The sequence below is a fragment of the Peromyscus leucopus genome, chromosome 16_21, assembly GCF_004664715.2.
Source record: "Peromyscus leucopus breed LL Stock chromosome 16_21, UCI_PerLeu_2.1, whole genome shotgun sequence".
Classification (NCBI taxonomy): Eukaryota; Metazoa; Chordata; class Mammalia; order Rodentia; family Cricetidae; genus Peromyscus; species Peromyscus leucopus.
In genome coordinates, this window is record NC_051084.1 from 37,244,925 (window position 1) to 37,270,400 (window position 25,476).

At 46.0% G+C, this 25,476-nt stretch overlaps 1 protein-coding gene across 1 annotated transcript; it reads right to left on the reverse strand.

The window, feature by feature from the left end:
• Nucleotides 1-3,883: 3,883 nt before the first annotated feature.
• Kifbp (kinesin family binding protein) lies at nt 3,884-24,201 on the reverse strand. The gene is made up of 7 exons (XM_028886191.1): nt 23,713-24,201; nt 20,508-20,606; nt 15,061-15,140; nt 14,616-14,799; nt 12,015-12,099; nt 9,827-9,942; nt 3,884-5,301 (listed from the first exon to the last, which is right to left on the reverse strand). Exons 1-7 carry the CDS (start codon nt 24,124-24,126, stop codon nt 4,426-4,428), a joined length of 1,854 nt encoding a protein of 617 aa, XP_028742024.1. The 5' UTR covers nt 24,127-24,201; the 3' UTR covers nt 3,884-4,425.
• Nucleotides 24,202-25,476: the final 1,275 nt, after the last annotated feature.

Here is a 25,476-nt window from a genome sequence, read left to right on the forward strand (position 1 = left end):
GAGCTACATAGTGAGATCCTGTCTCGAGAAAACAAAACAAAACAAAAAAAGAAAAGAATAATTTTAAAAAGACAATGAGTGAATGTAATGGAGCTCCTTCTTTTTTCCTTCTTCAGAGATTCTCTCTCTGGCTGGCAGGATGACCGAAAGGCCCATCCATCTGTGTCCCAGTGTCTACAACACAAACACTACAGGGTGCCACGGCATGTCTGTAATTTAGCACTTGGAAGGATGGACAGGACTGGCTTGCATTCAAAGCCATAGTGTCCACAGTGAGGCCAAGTGAACAACCTCCTGCTGAGGACAATAACGAAGGAGAGCTGCATTCCCAGGTGCCAGAGACAGGTGGATCTCCGTGAGTTCAAGGACAGCCTAGTCTACATAGTAAGTTCTAGGACAGCCAGGACTGTAGAGAGACCCTGTCTCAAACAATCAACGAAACAAAACAAAATACAAACAACAACAAAAACAAAAACAAGAACAGGGCTGGAAAGATGACTCAGCCATTAAAAGCCAAAAACAAGTAGAAAAGACAAACAAATACATCCATATGTACTGGGTCAATTAAAAATATTATTGTTGTCCAAACTTTTGAGGGTTCTGTTTTTGTTTTAAGATTTATTTACTTATTATATATACACAGTGTTCTGTCTGCATGTATGCCTGCGGGTCAGAACAGGGCACCAGACCCCATTACAGACTGTTGTGAGTCACCATGTGGTGGCTGGGAATTGAACTCGGGACTTCTGGAAGAGCAGTCGGTGGGTGCTCTTAACCTCTGAGCCATCTCTCCAGCCCTGAAGATTCTGTTTTTACAGCTCATGATGAGAAACTATTTCTGATAAATGAAAACTGGGAACTCTCTCCAATGGCTACAGAAAGATTGCTAACCCTGACCAGCTGCTTAGAAACAAAACTGATAACTGAAAAACCTCTTTGTAGAGTTATAATTACGGTCTGGGTAAGGTGGGGTGTTAGGCCAACTTTCCTTCTCATTTCAACCTGACTTGGGAGCTTGTGAAGAATTTTACTGGAGATGCTTACAGTCTGTTCTCACTAAATTGGTAGGACCCACTAGCTTAGTTTTGTAGGAGATCCAGGGTCCAAACAGGCCCGCCACTCAAATAGAAATAAATGTAGAAATCTTTAAAGCACATAAACCCAGATCTCTGCTGTCTGTCCTCTGTAATGTCAGTACAAAGGGCTTTGAGAACAGGACATCTGAAACAGCCCTCTTTAGGGAAGCAGCCAGCGCATTCAGACGGCGGATGCCAGGCGTCAGTGAACACAGAGCTGAGATTTCTGCTGATAACCAAAGACAAAGTCTTAAAGTCTGAAAAGCCACAGAGAGCAAGGGACAAAGAGCAGAGTGTGCCGATGTTGACAGGGATGACGGCCGTTTTTACAGTCACTGCCTGTTCTGCTTGGCATTGTTTTACCCTTTGAAATGGAGTTAACACTGCCCGAAAGGAGAGAGGCAAAGATAAAAGCCACTGCGTTTTAGCAAATTCTCCAAGTGTAGTACCCAAAGCTCGGAGGGTCCTTTTTAAATGAATAAGCACTGAACTGAGGTCGTGCACATGACTGTATCAAGAAAGGCCAGGGTGGGGGGAGTAGAGGGGACGCACTGGAGAGCTGGCTTAGCAGTTAAGAGCACTTACTGCTCTTACAAAGGACCTGGTTTTGGTTCCCAGAGCCCACGTGGTAGCTCACAACCATCTGTAACTCCAGTTCTAGGGGGTCTGACACCCTCTTTTGACTTCTGAGGACACCGCACACATGTGATGCAGACATACATGAAAATCACTCACACACACATCTCCATCTGTGAAAGGAAGGCTTGGGACAGAGAGGGGTGAGGTTCCCTGTCACATCTCTGTTCCCAAGAAGCTGCCCTGCCCTCTTTGGCTCCTTCGGGCTTCCTCCATTCCCTTTTCGGGATGGTCTCAGGCAAAGCTACTGAACAGCAGTTATTTCAGCTCAGGCTTACTTACCATCCCAAACAGAACTCTGCTTCCGACCCCCCAGGCCCCACATAGTGCTTCCTTGACTTATTGTGGCTCCTGATTCTTCTCCCTTAGAAACCCCTGGCAGGGCCCATGGCTTCTGCTTCTGCCCCATCACCCTGGTTCAAGCCACCTTGTCTCTGACTTGGATCAACCCATCCCCCTCAGAAGCTAGTCTCCTTGCCTCCTCCCTCCCTTCCTTGATCCTTCTCTTTTTCTTTTAACGGGGTCTCATATAGCCCAGACTAGTCCCAAACTCAGTGGGTAGCTAAAAAAGACCTCAAACTTATGATCCTCCTGCTTCCACCCCCAGTACTGAGACACTGGTGTGGAGCACCATGTCTAGTTTATGTGGTGCTGGGATTGAACTCAGGACTCTCAACATTCTGGACAAGCACTCTATCAACTAGGCCATGTTCCCAGACCATAGGAGCTGATTTCTTAAAAATTCTAATCCAATTGGCCAGGCCTCTTGCTAAAATTCCATGAACCATTGCACCTAGAATAAAATGCAAACTGTCCCCAACCTACAGAGCTCCTCCTCCTTCTGGTGTCCCCCTCCTCCCCCACCCCGAGTTCAGGTCCGTTCCTGCCACATCTTCTAAAGTGCCAGGCTCCTTGCAAGCTGTTCAGCCTAGCACCCCTGGGACACTCCAATGAAGACTCTATGGATTCTTTTTCATTCAGTTCTCCACTCTGGGTCTCTACCTTGTCCAGGCCTTCCAAACCAGCACAGCTAAAGAGCACTCCTTCCCACAAACGATTGCATCAGCACTGGATTTTCCTCACGGAGCCCCAAGGTTCCTTGTTCTCTGTTCATCTGCTCTGTGAGCACAGGGCCCTGTTCTGCTCATCCCGTGTCTCATGCTAAGAATGAGGACAGAGCCTGATTCACATGCACTTTAATGAATTTCACTGGTGAAACTCTAACTGAATCTTCCATACTGACTGCTATTCACAGATTTGTTCCCCAGCAAACCGAAAAGCACAATGGGTATGTAAATACACACCCATAAGAAACGTCACGGAATCTTAGGATTAGCTTTAGGATGCAAGTTAATAGGTAAGCAAAGGCAGGCACAGGGCTATTCTCTACAGCAAATCTTACAACTGATCTGGACTGTGAGCCGACATCCTCCTTTCCTCCTTCCTGGATGCAGACTGTGCAAGCCAGCTCCTTGTCCATGCTAGGCAAGTGCTCCAACCACTAAATCACATCCTCAGCCCTGAATTCTGCATTTCTTTAAATGACCAACACATAAGAACAATGTCAATTTTTATGACAATTATGATGTGGTTTATAACTACAGCGGGACTCTTTGATGATAAACATGATCAGTACCGTTTCCTATTTAAATGTTTCCTCATTGTGCAACACTATTAAAGATATATTCTTTTGAGGAAGAAGACTGAGGAAATGGGAGGGGCACAAGAGAAGGTAACAGGAGTGAGTATAATTGAAATACATTATATGTGTGTATGAAAATGTCAAAGTGAAATCTATTATTATAAATAATTAATATACACTAATAAAAACACTGAAATATTATTCTCTGGCTCTGAATAAGCTAATACCTTTAAGGTGACAAAAATAAGACAATTTTTATAAGAAAATGGGTTGGAGAGCTGGCTCAATGGCTAAGAGCACTGGCTTCTCTTCCAGAGGACCAGGGCTGGGTTCCCAGCACCCGCAAGGCAGTGACAACTGCCTGGAACTCCAGTTCCAGGGGAAGCTGCTGCCCTCTGCTGGCCTCCATAGACACTGCAGCTACATGACCCATCCACAGACATAACACTTGGCACATACACACACATAAAAATAAATCTTTTTTTAAAAAGAACATTCTTACAAGAAAGAAAAAGGGGTAATAGAAGTGTTTACTAGTTGAAACAAGTAAATTTATTATGTGCAAGGCCTTTTGTCTTATAATTAAGATAAGCCATTTTACAACATTTTTAATTAACTTAAGTTTTTAGTATTTTCAAAAGGGAAAGATTTATTTAGGAGTTTAAGAAAGTATTTTACAAAGAATGACTACAGGAAGTAACTTTCTGAAATCCGCCACAGTAACAGGCCCTTCTACAGGCACACTCCTAGTGTTGTTTTGAGTGTGAAATCTAACAAGCACTAGTCAGCAGAGGACGTAACAGTTAGAAATTTAAACAGGAAAACGAGCGCTCGAAAATGCAAAACACCTGTCACTTAGCAAGGCAATTTACATAATTAGGTGTAAATTATTAATGAACTTTATGTTGCTTAAGGTCCTAGCATAGCCTCAGGTACCTGACTGCATCTGAAGCTCAGCGTGCACTCCTCTAGCTCTGGTGTGGAGGTGGCCATGGAGCTGGGCTCGCTCACTAGGGTGGATGGAGGGGGAATTACTCCAGGTTGTACGTTTCCTTTCCTTTGAACCAAGGCTTAAGTCAGGGCCATCTTGGTTCTGAATCTCTCCATTTTTGTTGGGAGAAGACTGACCATCTCTTTACTAAGTTCTAACTCAACTTCTATTTCCTGGGCAGCCTCGGGGTGAGTTTCACAGTAATCAACAATAAACTTGTAATGTTCCAAAGATGTTGCCAAGTTTTCTAGCTCCTTTTTGGGGTCTGCAGTGATGATTCTGCCATAAAGACGAGCTACTCGGAACTTGGCTAACATGGCAGGGCGGAGGACGTCCTCCCCGATGTGCTCAGGAAATACTTTATTTGGGTCCCTCAGAGAGTCCAGGAAGAGCTGGTAGTACTTGAGTGCAGACTTATTTAGGCTGTTTATTTTTTTCACAATGTGTGAGTCAGGATCCCTGAGCTTGTCAGCAATGGCAACCTTCAAATCCATCATGTCATAGTAAGTGTGTGCGATTTCAAACTGAATCTGCCTGTTGACCAACAGATAATACTGGGGATTCAAGTCCACAATCAGGGGCTCTAGCATGGCTATTCTGCGTTTGTGCATCTTGCACCGCCTCTCCATGTCAGTCTCAAAGAATGCGAGCACCTTGAACAGTGCACTGTGGTCTTGGACAACTTCAATATGGTCAGTAACATACCCATCAATCTGGAAGAACTCCTTTGCCTCAAACACATAGTGTTGACCCAGTAGGAAAAGTTCCCTGGCTTCTTCAAAATCTAACGGCCTCAAGTATCTCACTTTCTCCTCCACTGCAGAGATGGCGTCACACAACTCGCCGGTTCCAAACTGTACAGCCCGCTTCCTGATGCTCTCCTCCTCATCGAGCTCCTTCTTCCGTAATGCTCTGAGTTCCAACTGCTTGTCAAGATCAAGTTCTCCAATGTTGTCCTAAAAGAAAAGGAGAAATCGCAGTCAGGCAGGACACTCATCTGCTGGGAAATAAAAGCAAAGAGTAAAGCTCAGCTAGCTATGTGGTGGAGCACACCTGTGATCGCAGCGTTCAGGAGGCAGAGGCAGGGGACTGCAGAATGGAGGCCAGCCTGGGCTACACAGCATATTCCAAGCTGGCTGGGGATACACAGCAAGGCCCGGTCTCAACAAACAAAGACTTGGGGCTGGAGAAATGGCTTTTTTGCAGAAGACTTAGGTTCAGTTCTTAGCACTCACAACCACCAATTCCAGAAGATCTGATACCCTCTTTTAACCTCCATGGGCACCAGGTGCACACGTAGTACACAGACATACAAAAACATTCATATATGTAAGAAAAAATAAATAAATCAATTATTTGTTCGTTTGTTTGTTTTTTGAGAGAGGGTTTCTCTGTGTGGTCCTGGATGTCCTAGAACTCTCTCTGTAGACCAGGCTGGCCTCGAACTCACAAAGATCTACTTGGCTCTGCCTCCTGAGTGCTGGGATTAAAGGTGTGCGCCACCACCGCCCAGCTCAATACTTTTTTCTCTTCTCTTCTTGTGGGAGTCCGTTCTGGGGTTCCTCGTGGCTTTACCCAGCAGGTCCGAATAGAGGATGATCAGGACCACGGGCCTGAGTGCAGGTGTCTGAGATGGTCTGCACTTGACTGTGCTGGGGGAGGAGGTCTTTTGCTCCACCCCTTGGCGTCTCTATAAATACCCTGGGCCAGAGACAGTCGGGGCCCGTTGGAAAAGGTTCCAGGCCCTCTCGAGGCTATCCTTTATTTTCTATCTGTTTATCTCCGAAAGATTCTCTGCTATAAATCCTTCTATCTAATATTTCCCGCTGCTCACACTCAAGAAAACTCTGGGAAGCTGTGGGGGTGGTGGGTAACGCCCCACATCTTCTCCCCCGACTGCACCCACACACCCCTGCCCAGTCTCTTGTGGTAAAATCTGGCTGCAGACTTGTTACGGAGCCAAGGATGGCCCCGAGTTCCCTCCAGCTGTAGCATCACAGCCTGTCCCCCCCACTTCGTTTACGCAGTGCCGGGGAGTGAACCCCTGGCTTTGCGCAGGCTAAGTAGGCACACTGACAACTGAGCTGCATCCTCAGCCCACACAATGTCCTGTCCTGACTTCCATTTTCCAAACGGTCTCCTTTTCTCAAAAGGCATGCTTCTGCATTTGTTATTTTTACAGCTTTATAAGCTCTATAATATTATAGCTATAATTACTATATTTCAGTTTTCACAAAGAGAAAAGCAAAGTACAATAGCCAGAAAGTTTATGTGTCTACAGGTAATTTACTTTATATTCCTTCTTTGTGTCTAGGAACAAGGGTCCCATGTAGATTAGGATGAATGATGAAGATAAAGTTAACATTTAGTGAGGACTTAGTAGATTTCAGGTGCTCTTTTTTTTTTAAATTAGACTTATTTAGGGGTGTGTGTGTGTGTGTGTGTGTGTGTGTGTGTGTGTGTGTGTGTGTGTGTAGGTCAGAGGACAACTTGTAGGAGTTGGTTCTCGTTTACTGTCATGTGGCTCCTGAGAATCAAACTCTGACTTGGTGGCAAGCACCTTTACCTGCTGAGTCAGCTCATCAGCCCTGCTTAGACACTCAGATCCTTTCTGAGTCCTTTAAATATGTTAACTCTCACAACAACAGTACTAAGCAGGCATTGACATGTCTGTCTTGCTTATGAGGAAATTGAGACAGAGAGACATTAAGAAAACTACCAGAAAAGCCAGGCAGTGGTGGCTGCTTTAATCCCAGCACTCTGGAGGCAGAGGCAGACGGATCTCTGTGAGTTCAAGGCCAGCCTGGGCTACAGAGCGAGTTCCAGGACAGCAAAGGCTACACATAGAAACCCTGTCTCAACAACAACAACAAAAAAAAAAAAAAAAAAAAAAAAAAAAAAGGAAGGAAGGAAGGAAGGGTGGGTGAGGGATGGATGAAGGGAGGAAGGAAGGAAAGAAAAACTGACCAGAAACAGAGAGCTACAGGCAGAGCTGGGCTCACGTCAGAGCTCTGGAGCTAAGCTCCTTACTGTGGCTGGTTCTCTATCTACACTAAACCACTGCACTGTCCACACTTAACCACTGCACTGTCCACACTTAACCACTGCACTGTCCACACTTGACCACTGCACTGTCCACACTTAACCACTGCACTGTCCACACTTAACCACTGCACTGGCTGTGTCCACACTTAACCACTGCACTGTCCACACTTAACCACTGCACTGGCTGTGTCCACACTTAACCACTGGACTGTCCACACTTAACCACTGCACTGTCCACACTTAACCACTGGACTGTCCACACTTAACCACTGCACTGTCCACACTTCACCACTGCGCTGTCCACACTTAACCACTGGACTGTCCACACTTAACCACTGCACTGTCCACACTTAACCACTGCTGTGGATATTGTTCTATATAAATAAAACACTGATGGCCAGTGACCAGGCAGGAAGTAGGTGGGACAAGGAGAGAGGAGAATTCTGGGAAGCGGAAGGCTGAGGGGAGAGACACTGCAGCCACCGCCAGGAGAAGCAGCATGTGAAGATGCCGGTAAGCCACCAGCCACGTGGCAAGGTATAGATTTATAGAAATGGGTTAATTTAAGATAAAAGAACAATTAGCAAGACGCCTGCCACGGCCATACAGTTTATAAGTGATATAAGCGTCTGAGTGATTATTTTATAAGTGAATTGTGGGACTGCGGGGCTTGGGGAACCTGGAGAGAAGCCCTCCAGCAACAAACCACTGCACTGTCCACACTTAACCACTGCACTGTCCACACTTAACCACTGCACTGTCCACACTTAACCGCTGCACTGGCCGTGTGCACACTAAACTGCTGACTGGCTGTGCCTTAAACCTGTAAGACTTTGTCAGTCTGTAAGGTAATACTGCAAAGACACAAAAATTGGTGAGAGTTATTTCCTGCCTTCAAGGACTTACAGTCTAAAATCAATCAAGGGGCCGTCCATGGTGGTGCATTCTGTGATCCTAGCACTAGGAAGATTTAGGCTGGAGGACTGCTGCAAGGCTGAGGCAGGGCTAGACTATTTAAGTAAGTTCCATACAAGACAGTACTAGAGAGAGATCCTGTCTCAAAACACAAACTGATGAGCAAAAGGAGATAAGAGATGTGACCACATCGATTCAAATCATTTTGGTCATTTTTAAAGGGTTTGCCACCACACCACATCCTGTCTTTCCTTTCTTCCGTTCTTTTTAAAGTTAACTTCTTTTCTATCTTATGTGCATTGGTTTTTTGCCTGCATGTATGTCTGTGCACCAGGTTGGTGCCTGGCATCTGCAGAGGCTGGAAGATGGTGTCAGATCCCCTGGAACTGGAGTTACAGACAGGTGTGAGCTGCCATGTGGGTGCTGGGAATTGAACTCAGGACCTCTGGAAGAACAGCCAGTGCTCTTAACCACTGAGCCATCTCTTGAGCCCCCTATTTGGCTTTTTGAGACAGGGTCTCACTGTGTAGCCCTGGCTGTCCTGGAACTCACTTTGTAGACAGACTGGCCTCAAACTCACAGAGATCCTCCTGCCTCTGCCTCCTGAGTGCTGGCATGTGCCACCATTCCTGGCTCACAAAACAGAATTTAAATGACTTAGAGTATGAAGCTCTAGGAAGGAGATAGTATCTGTGGAGGATAAAGAATTAGTCATTCAACAATTAGTTTTTTAAATAACCACTTGGGACAATCATGTAACAATCTGAATATGATGCTGACCCCACCTCCCATAGCTTAGCTAAAAGAAAGTTTTCCAGAAAGAGGTGGTATTCTGAATGGTCCTTACCAGGTGTGATGCACACCCATTATCCCAGCATTCTGGAGGCTGAGGGAGGAGCTGGGGAGGCTGAGGGAGGAGCTGGGGAGGCTGAGGGAGGAGCTGGGGAGGCTGAGGGAGGAGCTGGGGAGGCTGAGGGAGGAGATGGGGAGGCTGAGGGAGGAGATGGCTTAAACTATGGAGTGAGACTGTTAAACATAAAAAATACAAATAGGGCTGGAGAGGTAGTTTAGTCAGGAGAGTGCTAGTCACGAAAGCGTGGGGACCCAGATTGGATCCCCAAGACCCATACAAAAAAGCTGAGCATTGTGGCAAGTACTTATAATCCAAGTACTGGTGAGGCAGAGACAGGTACATCCCAGGCGCTTGCTGGCCCGCTGGCCAGCCTAAGCTAATCACCCAGCCCCAGGTTCAGAGAGACTCTATCTCAAAAAACCCAACGTTATCCTCTGCTTTTCACAGGCAAGTTTACATGTGCACCCAACCTCTGCACACACACAGGCACCTCAATACTTACACGCTTGCGCTCTCTCTCTCTCTCTCTCTCTCTCTCTCTCTCTCTCTCTCTCTCTCACACACACACACACACACACACACACACACACACACACACACACACACACTCACTCACTGTGGGCCACCCGACAAGCCCCCGGGAGCTGAAGGTGGTTCCGCGGACACACCTGCATGGAGAGCTGGGCGTTCTGCAGCAGCGTCAGGCAGTACTTGATCCAGCATCTTGCTATCTCCCCTCTCCTTTGGCGGTGGAGCTCCGGCACGTCTCTTTCAGCTTCAGGAGCTAGAACCACAGGGGGACTGTCAGCACGGTCAATGCCGTCTGCCCTGACCACTGTCCTCTGCTCTTCCACTCTCCTGCCTGCACAGCGGCAGACCCTCACTAGGCCGGGAGGAACCCAGTGCCGCGTGCCTACAGAGCCTCCCTAGTTTTCTTAGTTCTTGTCTGCAGGTGAAAACTAAGGTCACAATGTATATTTACTTTTCAATAGTTTTTTCTTCATATGGTGTGCAACTAAAATTCTGACCCTGCCAGGCGGTGGTAGCACACACCTTTAATCCCAGCACTTGGGAGGCAGAGCCAGGCAGATCTCTGAGTTCAAGGCCAGCCTGGGCTACAGAGCGAGATCCAGGACAGGCACCAAAACTACACAGAGAAACCCTGTCTCGAAACAAACAAACAAACAAACAAACAAATAAATAAACAAACAATTCTGACCCTATCATATACTGTTACCAATTCTTCCTATTATGAACAATTCTAGGATACAGATCCCTATACCTATATCCATCTAGAATCTGGACTGCTTTCTAGAAATGGAATTTACTAGGTCAAACAGTTTACACAACTTAAAATATTTTAAATAAAAACCGCCAAATTATTTTTGACAAATGCCATACCCAACAATATTTTTGTGTGCTGACAAAAAGCATGTGGAAAACAATGTCATTTCTCACCTTTCTCCATGACCTCTCCCTCTGGGCTAGAATCAGCTTGCCTATCACACGTAAGGCCCTTGCTTCAATCCCTAGCATCACATACACACAAAGAAGCAACCACACAAAACCTCTACAATTAGGAAAGAGTGAGGAGACAGCCCTTACGTAAGTGGTATAATGACCAAAATCTCAGCCATGGCGAAAGACAGCATCACACCAACCCTACGCAATAGAAACTCTATGTCGTAACCAGCCCGTGTTCGTCAAAATGTTCTGTGAGGAAAGGGAAGGAGAGGCTGAGGAACTAACTGCCCCGAGACAGGAGGACGAGAGACTCGGCTGCTGAGGGCAACATGCAGTCCTGAGCCGTGCGCTACAGTGCTAGGAAAACGTCGCTGTAGAGGACGGCAGAGGGCAGCTCATGGCAGAGATACGCACTGCAGACAGAAGTCTGTCTGTCTTGGTGTTGCACTTCCTGCAGCTGCTAACTGTCCAGAGAGAGAGAGAGAGAGAGACAGACAGACAGACAGACAGCGTGTTTTTGTTTGTCTGTGATAGGGTCTTACTCTACTGTCTGGGCTGGCCTGAAATTTGTGGCACCCTCCTGCCTCAGTCTCTGAGGTGCTGGAACTCCAGACGTGAGCCATTATGCCTAGCTGAAGATATTCTCATTCTTACGAAAACATGCATTAAAGTATTACAGTCGTAAGAAGCCTATAAAACCTCCTCTCAAATGGGTCAGAAAGAAAAATGAAAATAGTGATAAATATTGAAAGTGATGAATTTAGAAAAAGGCATATGGTAACTCTGTTCTTACAATTTTTCTAAAGCTTAAAACAGTTTCAAATTTGAGGGCTTCATGGTTAAGAGTTCTTGGTGCTTTTGCAGGACCCTGGTTCTATTCCCAGAACCCACACTGTGGCTCACAACCATCTAACTTCAGTTCCATGGAATGAGACACCCTCTTCTGATCTCTGCAGGCATCATGCACACATGTTGTACACATACATACCTATAGACAGAACACTCATACACATAAATCAATCTGAAAAAAGAAAACTAAGTTTCAGAATTTCACACAGGTTTTTGTTGTTGTTGTTTGTTTTGTTTTGTTTTGTTGTTCGAGACAAGGTTTCTCTGTGTAGCTTTGGAGCCTTTCCTGGAACTCATTCTGTAGACCAACCAGGTTGGCTTCAAACTCACATAGATCCACTTGGCTCTGCCTCCTGAGTGCTGGGATTAAAGGCGTGCACCACCACCGCCCGGCTTTACCTAGGTTTTAATTATATAGTAACCAGGATACACACTGGTAATTGCAGTCCTTAGCTAAGGCAGGAGGATCTTGAGTTCAAGGCCAACATGGGCAGGACTGTCACGGGTGAGGAAATATTTAATGAAATGCACACACAAACTTACTGTCTTCTGTAGCTGGGATTTTTCCAGTTTGAGCAAAAATAACATTAGCAGCAGACAGACAATGTCTGGCTTCCATAAAGCAGAGCTGTTGGGAAAATAAACAAGAACAAGTGTGACTATGACAAAGCCTTGTTTACAACTAACGGTATCTATTAACATGGGGAAAGCTATACTATCAGGAAAAGTACCCACTAAAGGGGTCCTGTAGTGTTGTTGCTATGGAAACAGTATTAGGCTAGAGAATAAACTACCAATATCCCACACTCCTAATCCTGATCCAAGCTGATGGAAAGATGACTGAAGACTGACGTCCACTCTCCTCCTGCGACCAGGAACACAGAGCAGCCTATAATCCAATCTCCTCACGACACCCTCAGGTTCAGCCCAATAGCCTAAGTCCCATGCACAGTTCATTCTTAGACCATTTACGCTGTGCCAGAGAACTGAGGACTCGTTCCTGTCTTTTAAACCTTTAGAGGGCGGTGACAAGGCAGTAAGGCTCCCCATCAAGTTTTCAATCAACAGATTTCTAGATGAACTTTATGGAACTACTTCGTCAATACTCATAAAGAACTCAGAATTCAAATCTGTGTTACACACCAAATACTTGTCATCTGTCATGCAAAAAGCAGGATCACCCAGAAGGAAGCCTAAGTCTACCCTCAAAATGGAAGCCGCCCCCATTAGAGAGAATGTCGGCTTCATATCAGTAAGTTTGAAAGACTGGTTTGGTTGGTAGAACTTCAACAGTAATACCTCTCGTCTTCACACTGAATTCAGAGTCATTGTAAAGAACAGCAGGGTACCACCGGTATCAATAGGCCAGCAGCATCCATCCCTCCAAATGTTGGTATGAAGCCCCCAAACATACGACAGTTAGAGCTCACATGAAGAAACATTACTGGCCATCTACAGTGTCTTAACCATTATTACCACTTTGGCTCTGTCCAGACTGTCTTCCTATGAGCAGCCACTGCTAAGGACAGAGATTGCCTTGTACCCTGTGGGTAGCTGGTAAATGTGGGACTCGAAGAGTAGCAAAACCCAAGCAGATGGAGATGGTAACAATACAGACGGCATCACTTTCAAACACAGTTCAAATCTCTCTTTTCGTGACAGAACTTAGTTGGGTGTTATGTGGGGAAAAAAAAATTTGTGGGTACAGGAGAGACTCACAAAAATGACCACATGCTCCACAGAAGTAATGTTTAACAACTTCAAAGTCACACGCTCACTCTTCAGACTTTCGGTACGATGAATATCCATGGAATTTTAGGTGTTAATTAAAACCATACTGAACAAGGAAAATTAAAGTTGCTAAACAAAACAAACAAGGGGCCCCAACAGCCCCAACAGCTAGAGGGAAGAAGCCATGGGGGGCGGGGGGGGGGGGAGGGCTCTGCATGATGACCAGGATGAAATGGAGGCCCAGGAGTTCAGTCTGACTGAATGCGAACTGCCTTCCTTCCATGCTTGATCACAGAGCAAACTTCTAGAATATGCCACAGTCACTCACCACTGCCCTTTCTCTCCCGACAGTTTTTCTGAGTGACACTCAGGGGGAGAACACTCTAAACACAGGCACATTTACAGAACCAGAGAGCAGGCTTAGTAAGGAAGAGGCTGAGGGTGGCGGCAGGCCATCAGAGGAGAAAGGGGGATGCTGACGGCTGAGAATTCCAAATGTCAGAGCTCCGGGAATCACAACTACAAATACAAACAGTTTCTGCTGCCGGACATGGTAGTGGCACACACCTTTAGTCACAGTACTTGGGAGGCAGAGGCAGGCAGATATCACTGAGTTCCAGGCCACCCTGATCTATAAAGCAAGTTTCAAGCCAGGGATACAGAGGATACACCCTGCCTCCAAAAAAAAAAAAAAAAAAAAATGATGTGTGTGTGCATTAGAAACTAAAGTACTGGGGGAAAAATGGGTATACTGAAAACACAATATAATGCTAAGTGATTTGGACAAGCAGCTATGAAGTCCAAATTTGTCTCTATGGGGCAGTTCCAAAGTATGTCATAAAACCTGGAACTCTAGGACTCAGCATATATTTTCAACATCAAACATGATTATTAGAGAGCAGCTAATTCTGAAAAGCAACTGAAACACATCACATGCTTTTATCAAAGCCCACATTTAACCGTCAACTTCCTTAGACAAATTCTCATAGTTGTAAGATTAGTATTGCATGAAGATAAAGTTTTATCTCTAACAAGATAAAAATCTGCAGTTTAGGTAACACAGAGCAAAAGTGAAATGAAAGTGTGCTAGCAGCTGAACAGAACTGATGGCAGGTAGCCTGTCACCCAAGGGACAGCAACGTGTCCGGGCATGACAACATCAGCACTTCAAAGATGCAAAAGTGGGGGAGGGGAAAGAACAGGGAATTCTCTAACAATCACTGAAACATCATTCTTTTTTAGACTCCAAAGTCTTCACGGGACAGAGCACTCCAACAGTGTCCTGCCAGAGCGGCGGGCTGCGGTCTACACCGGGTTCTACCGTCAGATCCAGCGACCTGCTCTGACGGCGCTACCGGCCTTGTCGCCTTCGGGCTCTGGCAGGGCTGCCCAGAGCTGCTCTGGGACCCTGACCTTATTGATGTAGAACTGCGACAGTGTAGCAGCGTTGATGGCCCACTCCATGGGGTGGTAGGCATTGTGCTCAAGCTGGCGCTTTAGAGTGCTGTGGCAGTAATGAGCAGCTTTCTCGAACATTTCCATGTGCTGGTAGACTTGAGCCAGGTAATACAGGTTGTGAGTATAAACCTTCTCAAATCTGTGAAGAAAAAAAAGGGACTTACATAACGATTTACAATTTATGAGGAAATTTCATATATATTTGAGTTGAGCTTGGCCCCTGGATCTATCTGGGTCTCAGAGTTGAACAAAGTCATGTGACTTCTAAGTGACAAAAGGAAGTCTTATGCACATTGTATCCTGGAGGAGCGCCATGAACAGTACACACCATGTGTGCATTCTTGAGCAAGCACCCAGGGAGACTCTGGGTACACACACCGGTGGTCTCTATGAGACTAACCTTTTGGATCTCTCTTGTTCAGTAAGTTTCTCTTCTTCAGGAAGGAAATGCTCAGTTGGGTCAAGCGGCGGGCTCCCAATCTGTGGTTAAAGAACAAAGCTCTTTCAACTTTAAACACAAACCCTAAGCGCTCTCTTGTGGAGGGACTGGAGAAATGACCTTTGTCTGGGACAGCCTCACCATGTGACTCTGCCACTCAGAGTTACAGAGGGACTATAGGATGGCAGATGCTTTTTTTTTTTTTTTTTTTAAAGATAGGGTCTTTGGGCTGGAGAGATGGCTCAATGGTTAAGGGCACTGGCCGCTCTTCCAGAGGACCCAAGGTTCAATTCCTAGCACCCACATGGCAGCTCACAACTGTCTGTAACTTCAGTTCCAGGGAATCTGGCTCCATCACAGACATACATGCAGGCAAAACACCAATGCACATTAAAAAAAAAAAAAAAAAAAGCAGCTCAAGCTAGCCTAGAACACAGTATGTAGCCCAGGGTGGCCTCAGAGTCCTAGCGATACCACTGTCTCCATATTCTGAAGGCCAGAACTACAGGTATAATGCATCATATCTCGCTTTAGTTGAATAAGTATTTTGAATACTGTTTTGTCTACTAAAAAGGCTCTTTAAAAACCTATATAAGCCTGGCAGTGGTGGTGCATGCCTTTAACCAAACCCCCATCCTCCACCCCCAAAAAAAACAAACCAAAAAAACCTACATAAGTTTAGAGGGGGAAAAGAGAAAAGGGAGAAGTGATGTAATTATGTTATAATCTCAAAAAAATAAAATAAAATAAAATAAACTCCAAAATACAGAAACAAAAACCACCCTGCTGCCAAGCCTGAGCACCTGAGTTTGGTCCCCAGAGCCCACATGGTGGAAAGAGTATGTGCGCTCGCACACACAAATAAGTAAATATAATAAAACAGAAAACATACATAGGCATAAAAATAGTGATTTATATCTTCTTGGGTAACAATTTAAACTGTCACTACTAATGAATATCAACTCAGGGAAACAAGCAAAGAGTTTTTTTGTTTTGTTTTGTTTTTCAAGACAGGGTTTCTTTGTGTAGCCCTGGCTGTCCTGGAACTCACTCTGTAGACCAGGCTGGCCTTGAACTCAGAGATCCATTAAGTGCTAACATTACTTTTCAACAACTAAATAAGGAGCAGTGATCACACAGCTCACCGTCTTAGGAAAGCCAATCTCGTGTACTGTTTCCTTGTCTATGACAAGTGGGAGTCCCAGCACCTGACCTCCTCAGACTGCACTACTCTCCACAGATCCATTACAACAGGAAGGCTACGGTCTGAGTATAAATGGTGACCCTTTATGAGGGCAGTCCCGGCTACAAGTCCATCCTTGCATCTTGCTATATCGTTTTTTGTGGTGCTTGGGAATGAACCCAGAGTCTAGCACACGCTAATCACATCATATATCCCTTGAGCTTTGCCTCGGCACCCCATCCTTGCTTTTAACTGAATTCATCAAGTTCCCAAGGACAGCAATCCTTTCTACAGAGAATTGATCAGCCTGACACAGCACAGTCATTTGAGAGAGGAACTGGCTGGATCAGACTGATCTGCAGGCGATGATGTGGATTATTAACTGGTAATAGGAGGGTCCGATCCGCTCTGGGACAAACCACTCCCTGGCCAAATGGTCCTGACTACATAAGAAAGCTAGCTGAGCAAGCGAGCAAACGGCATTTCCCGTGGCTTCAAGTTTCTGCTTGAGTTCCTGCCCTGATTTCCCACAGAGACGGACCTGGAAGTATAAGACCAATAAGCCCTTTCCTTCCTCAGTTTCTTTCAGTTGGAGTGTTTTATCTAGCAACATTACAACTCCAGAGACTAAAACCGTAAGTTGGGTCCAGGTGGTGGTGGTGGTGGTGGTGGTGGTGGTGGTGGTGGTGGTGGTGGTGGTGCACACCTTTAATCCCAGCACTCAGGAGGCAGAGGCAGGCGGATCTCTGTGAGTTCGAGGCCAGCCTGGTCTACAGAATGAGATCCAGGGCAGGCACCAACACTACACAGAGAAATCCTGTCTCAAAAAAACAAACAAACAAACAAAAAAAACAAACTGTAAGTTGGGAAGGAAAGCCAAGGCACACAGCAGACAGGTCCTCTTCAGAGACTGCAACAATCCTGAAGGTGATTCAGGAGGCTTTCCCCCTTCTAGCTAATGGGAATTACGTGATGCCTCATTCATGTATATAATTCAGTTAGTCTGCTTTTTTAAAAAATGTATTTATTTTATGTATATGAGTGTTTAATATCTGTGCCCCACCTTTGTGCCTGGTGCCCAGTGAGGCCAGAAGAGGGTGTCAGATCCCACAGAACTTGAGTTGAGAGCAGTTGTGAGTGGTGGATCCTCTGGAAGAGTTGATCATGCTATTGCTGAGCTATCTCTCAGGCTCCCTGCTTTTTCTGTTTGGTTTTGGTTTATTTTTGAGACAGGAACAGGTTCTTGTGGAACCCAAGTCGACCTTAAACTTTCTACATAACTGAGAGTTGATGCTGCCCTGGTCCTCCGGCCTCTGTATGCACCACCTCCCCAGACATCATTCACTGCAGGGGCTGCCACACCTCACATGTTATACTGCCAGTCAAATCCGTCCTAACTGAAATGGAGGCCCATCTAAGTCAAAGGGTGCGCTATGTGTGACGCTGCCATATACACACCGTTCTGAGGAAGGACCGCAGATGCTCAGCATCCTTACTTTACAGTTCTTCTCTCCTAGGACTTCAGCAGAGAGGTAACAGGCTAAGGCAGAGACAGAAGCAGGATCTCTCCAAACTCAAGGCCAGCCTGGTCTACACAGTGTGTTCCAGGACAACAAGAGCTACAAAGTGAGACCCTGTGTCAAATAAATAAAGTCCCTAAGTTGGAGATATTCCCAAGGGGGAAAAATAGGTTTTTGGGGGTGTGGGTATGGTAAAGGCCTATGAAACATATCCTAAACACACATCCTGAAAGTCTGGGCTGGTGTGATTCTGTCTGTTCCAGTCTTTATCTGGTCTCTTATAGGTAGTGATTTTGTTTTCATGGTCCATCAGCACTTCGCCCAGGGCCTGGTGCACAGTCTAAACATATCTAGCAAACTAAAGCGGGAAAGCAAACAGGAATGTGCAGTGTAGGGGCTCCACTTACAGCTCATTCTTTTTACTCACTGCCATTATTTTCCTACAGCTCTACAGGAACACTATTTTTGCATTCTAGTCCAATCGCACTTACTAATGAAGCAGCAGAGTATGTCCCTTAAAATATGGGTGCTAGTAAGAGAGGGCGGCACAGGCCTGGAGTAACACTTGGGAGACAAAGGCAGGAAGATGAGGAGTGAGAGGTCATTCTCACTCTCAGTTACAGTGAGTTCAAGACCAGTCAGGGTTACATCAGAAACCGCCTAAAACCCACAACAAGAAAAGGGATGTCATAGGCTGAATCCCATCTCCACTATTTATTCTGGGTTAATCATTTAATTTCTGGTGCTCCATTTCCTTCTCTATAAAATTAGGACAGCAATTCTCTAGAAAGTGTAAGACCATGCAGTTTCAATCTACCTTATCAAGTTACAATTCAATGAGGTATTATTTATAAGTCGCTGATAATCGTTAGGTACTCTACTGTTTATGAAGTGGAACACTGCTCTGATGTCTAAGACTCTTAGCCAGAAGTGCCTCACTCACACCTGTAAGATCACCACTCATGAGGTGGAGACAGGAGGATCCTAAGTTTGAGACCAATTCTGGCTACCCAGTGAGACCTGTCTCAAATTAAAACAACTAGCAATTTATTTATTTAATTTATTTTTTTAAAGATTTATTTATTTATTATGTACACAGAAGAGGGTGCCAGATCTCATTACAGATGGTTGTGAGCCACCATGTGGGTGCGGGGAATTGAACTCAGGACCTCGGGAAGAGCAGTCAGTGCTCTTAACCTCTGAGCCATCTCTCCAGCCCCCCAACTAGCAATTTATTAATGGATTTTAAAGCCGGTAACTGCAACAGTGATAACCCACGGAAAAATGCTGTGCTTGCTAACATCCTTCATGGAGAAAAGAGGGGAGCAGATGGCAGCAGGGGTGGTTTGTAGTCTCGGAGGACTGTGAAGACTCAAGTGAGAATTCCAAGTTCTGCAGAGCCCCTGAAACTGGACAGCACTCCTGAGCATCACCCATGGGGAGCTAGGAAGCTGCAGTGGATCCAGAGACACTCAACTGTGTAAGCTGCATTCCAGATGTGGGGGGAAACCATCAGGAGAAACACGGCCCTGCAGCAGGGCTCTCAGAACACAGAATCAAAGCAGCAGCACAAATGTCACCTTGTTAAAAAGCTCACTCTTAGGCCGCAGCCCAGAACTGCTGCACAAGGGCCTGGGAGATAGGTTTTTGGTTTAGACAGAGTCTTGCTGTGTGGCACAGCTGGTCTTGAACGCAAGCTCCTCCCTCAGCTTCCAAGTTGCTGGGAACACAGGAGCCTACAGGGCCTACTGAGGCCTAACAAGTCCTTTGGGTGATTCTGATGTGCACACCACAGTCGCAAACCACAGCCCAAAGATTTCAGATGTACTGCTCGGGTAGCTGGTTTCCCTCAAAGCACTGCTGACTTTACTGAAAACAAAATAAAATCTGTAGTCCAAACAAAAATGAGCTGGAGATGGCTCAGTGGTTAAGAGCACTGGCTGCTCCTGCAGATCTAGATGGGTTCAGGTCCCAGTGCCCACCTAGCGGTTGCAAAACTATCTAGAACTCCAGTTCCAAGGAATCTGATGCCTTCTTCTGACCTCCAAGGGCACCAGGCATGCACACAGTGCACAGATATACATGCAGCAAACACTCATACATATCAAATGAAATAAATCTAAAACAAGCTAATACAAAAATGTTCAAATGGTATGTCTGGATAACAGAGTATTTCCTTTATGATTATATTAAGACTATCTTTGCCATTATGCTCTACCTGAGGATGATTTTTAAGAACCCCAGTCTTCAATATGCAGTAATTTCAGACAGCTCTAAAGAGAAATTCCTGGGGATACTGAAAAATCCCATCAATATCATGAATGGAGAATTCTTGTGTGTATGTGCATGCATGTACCCGTGGGGGACAAAGGTCAATGTTGCTCAGGTGTTCCTCAGAAGCCAACACCTTGCTTTTTTTTGTGCCAGGGTCTCTCATTGGCTTGGGAATTGCTGAGCTGGCTAGGCTGGCTGGCCCCTGAGCTCCAGAGCGTCACCTGTGCCTGAGTTCCCAGCACTGGCATTAAAAGCATGCACCACACACCCAGCCCTTTACTTGGGTTCTGGGGGTCAAAGTCAGGCCTTCATGCTGGCAAGACAAGCACTTTATAAAGGAGCCACCTCCACAGCGCATGAATAAGGAATTCTTGTATCAATTCTTGCTGAGTCTCAGTCCCAATTTTAATTTTTGTCTGCAGGTAACATACCTCTTTCATGTACTGATTGTACAGAGCTTCTGATGACTCCAGGTAAGACCGTGCAGTTTCAATCTCTTCTCTTTCAGACCACAGGATGCCCAGGTTATTCTAGAGAACAAGGAAAGGGAACACGGTAACTGAACACATCCGGTTAAAGGGACTCCTCGTTTCCTGATAAAATAGCAGCGGGTTTTATTAATGTGGTCCTCTTTGTTTTCACCACTTTGCTTCCTGTTCATGAGATGAAGTCCTGCTCTGTCATGCTAAGACGGCCAGGGTCCATGTGGCCAAGCAAAGCTGGACTAAATCTTCTAAAACAAACCATTCCTCCCTTCGAGTGTTTATGTCAGGAATTTTGGACACAGCTACACAAAATGACCTAACGCAAATCTATAAATGAATGCCAGATTAATGACATCTTCATATTTGATCATACTTATGAGACTCTCTTTTTAAAATTATTAGTTCTATTATTTCTAAGGTTGTTGTTATTGTTAAATTTCTAAAAATATTTTAACCCATTATGACTTATGTACAGAATTACTACTGATATAACTTATGAGGTGTATATGCAGTTTTTAGGTTTTTTTTGTTTTTAGGCAGGTTCTCCCTACATAGCCCTGTCTGTTCTGAATCTTGCTATATAGACAGGACTGGCCTAGAACTCAGAGATCCACCTGCCTCAGTTTCCTGGGTGCTGTGATTAAAGGTGTGAGATACTACCCCTGGCTCTATGTAGCTTAAGTACAACATATTTACCTTATAGTTTCTTGTTTTGTTGAACTGGGCTCTAAGGTACACAAGGATTAGACTTGCAAACAATGCTACTTATTTATTTTTAACTTTTAGTTATTTTATGTGTTATTTTAATTATTTTGCCTGCATGTATGTCTATGCATTACATGTGTGCATTACCTGTGTAGGACAAAAGAGGGTGTGGGATCCCCTGGGACTGGAGTTACAGATGACTGTGAGCCTCCATATGGGTGCCAGGAACCCAATCCCATCCTCTGGAGGAGCAGCCAGTGCTCTTAACCACTGAGCCATCTCTCCAGTCCTACCTTGAGACATTCTTATCTTAGGAATACCAAGATGTCAAACACGTACCTTAAAATCAATAAAATACAGTAGACAGTACATATATACTCGTTACATTATGTACAGGTTCCTAATACTGTAGTTGAAATAGTGGAATAGTTTTAATGTTTAAGGTTTAAAACCCTTTCAAAAAGCTGTGTGTTGATTTCCATTTATCATGTGTATGTGTTTGTACTGAGATGTGCGTGTAGAGGCTACACAGAGGGGTCGGTTCTCTCCTTTCTACACGTGGGTCCTGGGAACTGAAGCCAAGTTGTCAGTATTAGCAAAAAGCACCTTTGCCCCAAGACATCTCTCCAAGCCCTCAAAAGTTTTTAAACCTTTGAAAACCTTAACAGGATAAGTTAATTTTCTTGTTGCTGTGTCAAAATACCCAGACAAAAGCAACTTCTAAAATACAGGGTTTATTTTGGACCACACTTTGGAGAGATGTAGTTTTATCAGGTTGCGGAAGGCAGGAACCAGGAGCATAACATGGATGGTCTCACCGAATCCACAATCAGTACAGAGAGAAATGCTGGCACTTCCCGAGGGATGCTGCCACCCACATCAGAGTGAATCTCTTTGGAAACGCCCTCCCAGACATGGCCAAAGGGGCATCTCTTGGGTGATTCCTAATCCAGCCAAGCCGCCATCACATGGGCTCAAAGCTCAACTTACTAAGTGCTGAAGTGCTTTTTGTTGTTGTCGCTGTTTTGTTTTTCCTCTTGGTTTTTAGAGACAGGGTTTCTCTGCGTAGTCCTGGCTGTACTAGAACTCACTATGTAGACCAGACTGGCCTCAAACCCACAGAGATCCTCCTGCCTCTGCCTACCGGGAGCTGGGACTAAAGGCGTGTGTTGATAGCGGCTGGCTGAGGTGTTGTTTGAACTGAACATCTTATGAACTTCTTTAGCTCACTAATGTATGACCACATAAAATATCCCTGTGGGGGCCACCTACCAGAGCTGCCTGAGCAAAAAGTACAGGCAGTGCTTATTATTTTTATGATTTGACTTTTAATTTTATTGAACCATGATAAAAGAACATAACATACAATTTCTAAGGGTTAAGACTTTCCCTTAAGGCCTACCTACTCAACAAACAATTTTAGTCACTATTCCCTGGTTCACATATATGAACAATAGGATGAAAATGTCTGTAAGTCTAAGAAACTAGCCTGACACAAGGGAGTCATACATTATTTGTATTTTTTCCCCATAGTGTGGAGATAAAACCTGGAGTGCTAGGTAAATGCTCTACCACTGAGCTATACCCAGGAGCCTGGAAAACTTTACCCACTGCTTGAATTTTGAAATGCTATGTTCCTTCAAGCAGAATGTCAGACTTCTTAATAAACCATGCACCCTATAAATGAGACACAGTATTATAAAACATTGAAAGTTGGAAGGAGACATCAGTTTGGACCAGTGAACGTTACTAAAACCAGAGTGAGTCATGGCGGCCCATTCCTGTAATCTCAGCAAGTAGGCTGAGGCGGGAGGATCATGAGTTAAGGCCAGCCCTGTCTGAATAAAAAAAGGGAGGGAGGATTCTAGCATTCAAGAAGAAGTTAAAGTTCATCGTTGGACACATGAAACCTTGCATAAACACACAAAAAATAAAGTTATTAAAAGGTCTAGAGACACATTATGGGGAATAGGTAGGAATTCCTTGCTGAGCAAACAAAATAATAATGGAGTTGAAGATTTTGGACATTTTGTTTTGAACCAAGATCGGATTATTCTTGCTATCCCTCGTCATTTTCATTCCATTTGAATCAGGCTGGATTTTTCTTAATAGAACGAAACCGGGCTGGTCAAGGGTTTGGAAAGCACAGATGCTAATGTTCTGCCCAGGACTAAGGGAGGTAGTAAGTGAGGCTGGAGCGGGCCGTGAGAGCTCAGAGGGAGCTCGCAGGCAGATGGTGGGTAGGTGTTAGTTTAAATTAAAAGGGACTAAGCTTCATTCTGCAGCCCAGGCTAGCCAGGAACTCGCAGCAACCCTCCTGCCGCAGCCTCCCGAGGACTGGGATCACAGGCCCGGTGTTCTGCGATGCTGGGGGAACTGAACCAACTGAGACACAGCCCCAGCCAGGAGGGGCTTTTGGACGCCGAGCTCCGCCTCAGCCTCTCACCTGCGCCTGGATGTAGAGCGAGACGCAGCCGAGCGACAGGCGGAAGGGGCGCAGCAGCGACAGGCACCTGACCAGATGCTCCTCTCCAGCAGACAGTTCCTCCGTGTCGATGTGGTTCACGCCAAGGTGGAACTCGATCACCGCGAGCCGCAGCGCCCGCTGCTCCCCGGGGCCCTCGGCGTCCCGCGGCTCGGCCGCGCCCAGGGCCTGGTCCCCGGGCCCGTCCTCGGCAGCCCGCTCGTCGTCGTCCTCGGGCGCCGGGCCCAGCAGCGCGCGCACCTCCTCCAACAGGGCGCGCGCGCCGTACTTGGACTTGTACGGCTCCTTCTCCGGGTTCTTGTGCAGCTCCACCCGCGACAGGGCCAGCGCCGCCTGGAACTTCTCCCGGATCTCTGGCCCCGGGGTGCCCGCCATCGCGGCCTCAGTAGACGGCCGCCTCCCCGCCCGAGGACCCGACCCCGGAGGCCTCCGCGTTGCGACGACACTTCACTTACGACACGTCGTGACGGTGGGGCGCCGGCCAATGAGGATGGTCGAGGGACGCGCGAGACGCTCGGCAGCAGCCAATGGGAGGCCGGGCTGGTCGCCACAACAGCCGTCGTCAGGGAAACGAAGCTGTCCGGGAGGCGGTCGGAGCCTTAGGCTGCCCCCGGCGTGGTGTGGATTCTTGCGCTCCATCCCGAGGGATGGATGTGGTTTATATAACAATGCTCAGAATTAGAAAAGTGGGATGCAGGGACCATGCTACTGCTGGACCCATGCCAATGTGAGAGGCCTGCACTGGCATCCAGGGCCATGGTGACATCCAGGCCCAAGCTGCTGCTGATGCCCATGTCTGGGTCTGTGGTCCTGCTGTAGCTGAAGTCTATGTTGATGTCCAGTTGCCCGTGTTACCACAGGATCCCGTGCAAACCACCTGTTGAACCATGTATTGAAGTTCAAGGGCTGTGCTGAGCCAACCCCTCCCCGTGCCAGCACTAGGATAGTGGCCAATGATCCCCACATGGAAAGCTATCCACACACACTCACTTGGGAAAGCTGGCCCCACCCCTCAGCTCTGGTGTGGGAGAGCTAGCTCCGCCCCTCATCTGAGGAGGGTGGTTCCAGCAGCTTAGACTGACCAATCCACCTACCAGCAGGCACACATCCAGGGCTTTGAGTTGGCACTCCCCGACATCTACCCCATCTCTGACCTATGGAAGCATGTGAAGGGGCTGATGCTGCCTAACCATAGACCATGGTCTCCATGACTTGGGGCAAAAGCAGGATATCTGAGGGCAGTTTCAGTGAGGGTCCAGTAGTGATGGGTACCAGAAGCCAGAGGCCTTGAACCTGACCAACAACACATTATACAATGAACATTTGCAAGTAAAGCTATTTGGACAAAAGGGTCTACTGTATGATACACCACAGTTCCCAGTGCCACCAGGATGAATGAAGAGGTGCTGGATAGTCAGGAAAGATAGAAGAGCCAATTGGTTTTTGTTTGTTTTGTTCTTTTGGTTTCTTTTTTGTTTTTGTTTATTTGTTTTTTGATTAACATTTTTATTTGTTTTTTTATGTCTTTTTAAATTTTCTTTGGTGGGAGACCATAAAAGGGTGAAGGGTGGATATGGTGGGAAATGAGAGGATTAGAGTGCATAATGTGAAATACCCAAAGAATCAATAAAAAAAAGTTTAAGAAACAAAATAAAACTATGAAGCCCCTTCCACTCCCGCCAAAAAACTATGTCTAAGGGAGTATTGGTGCAATGGGATAGTGAG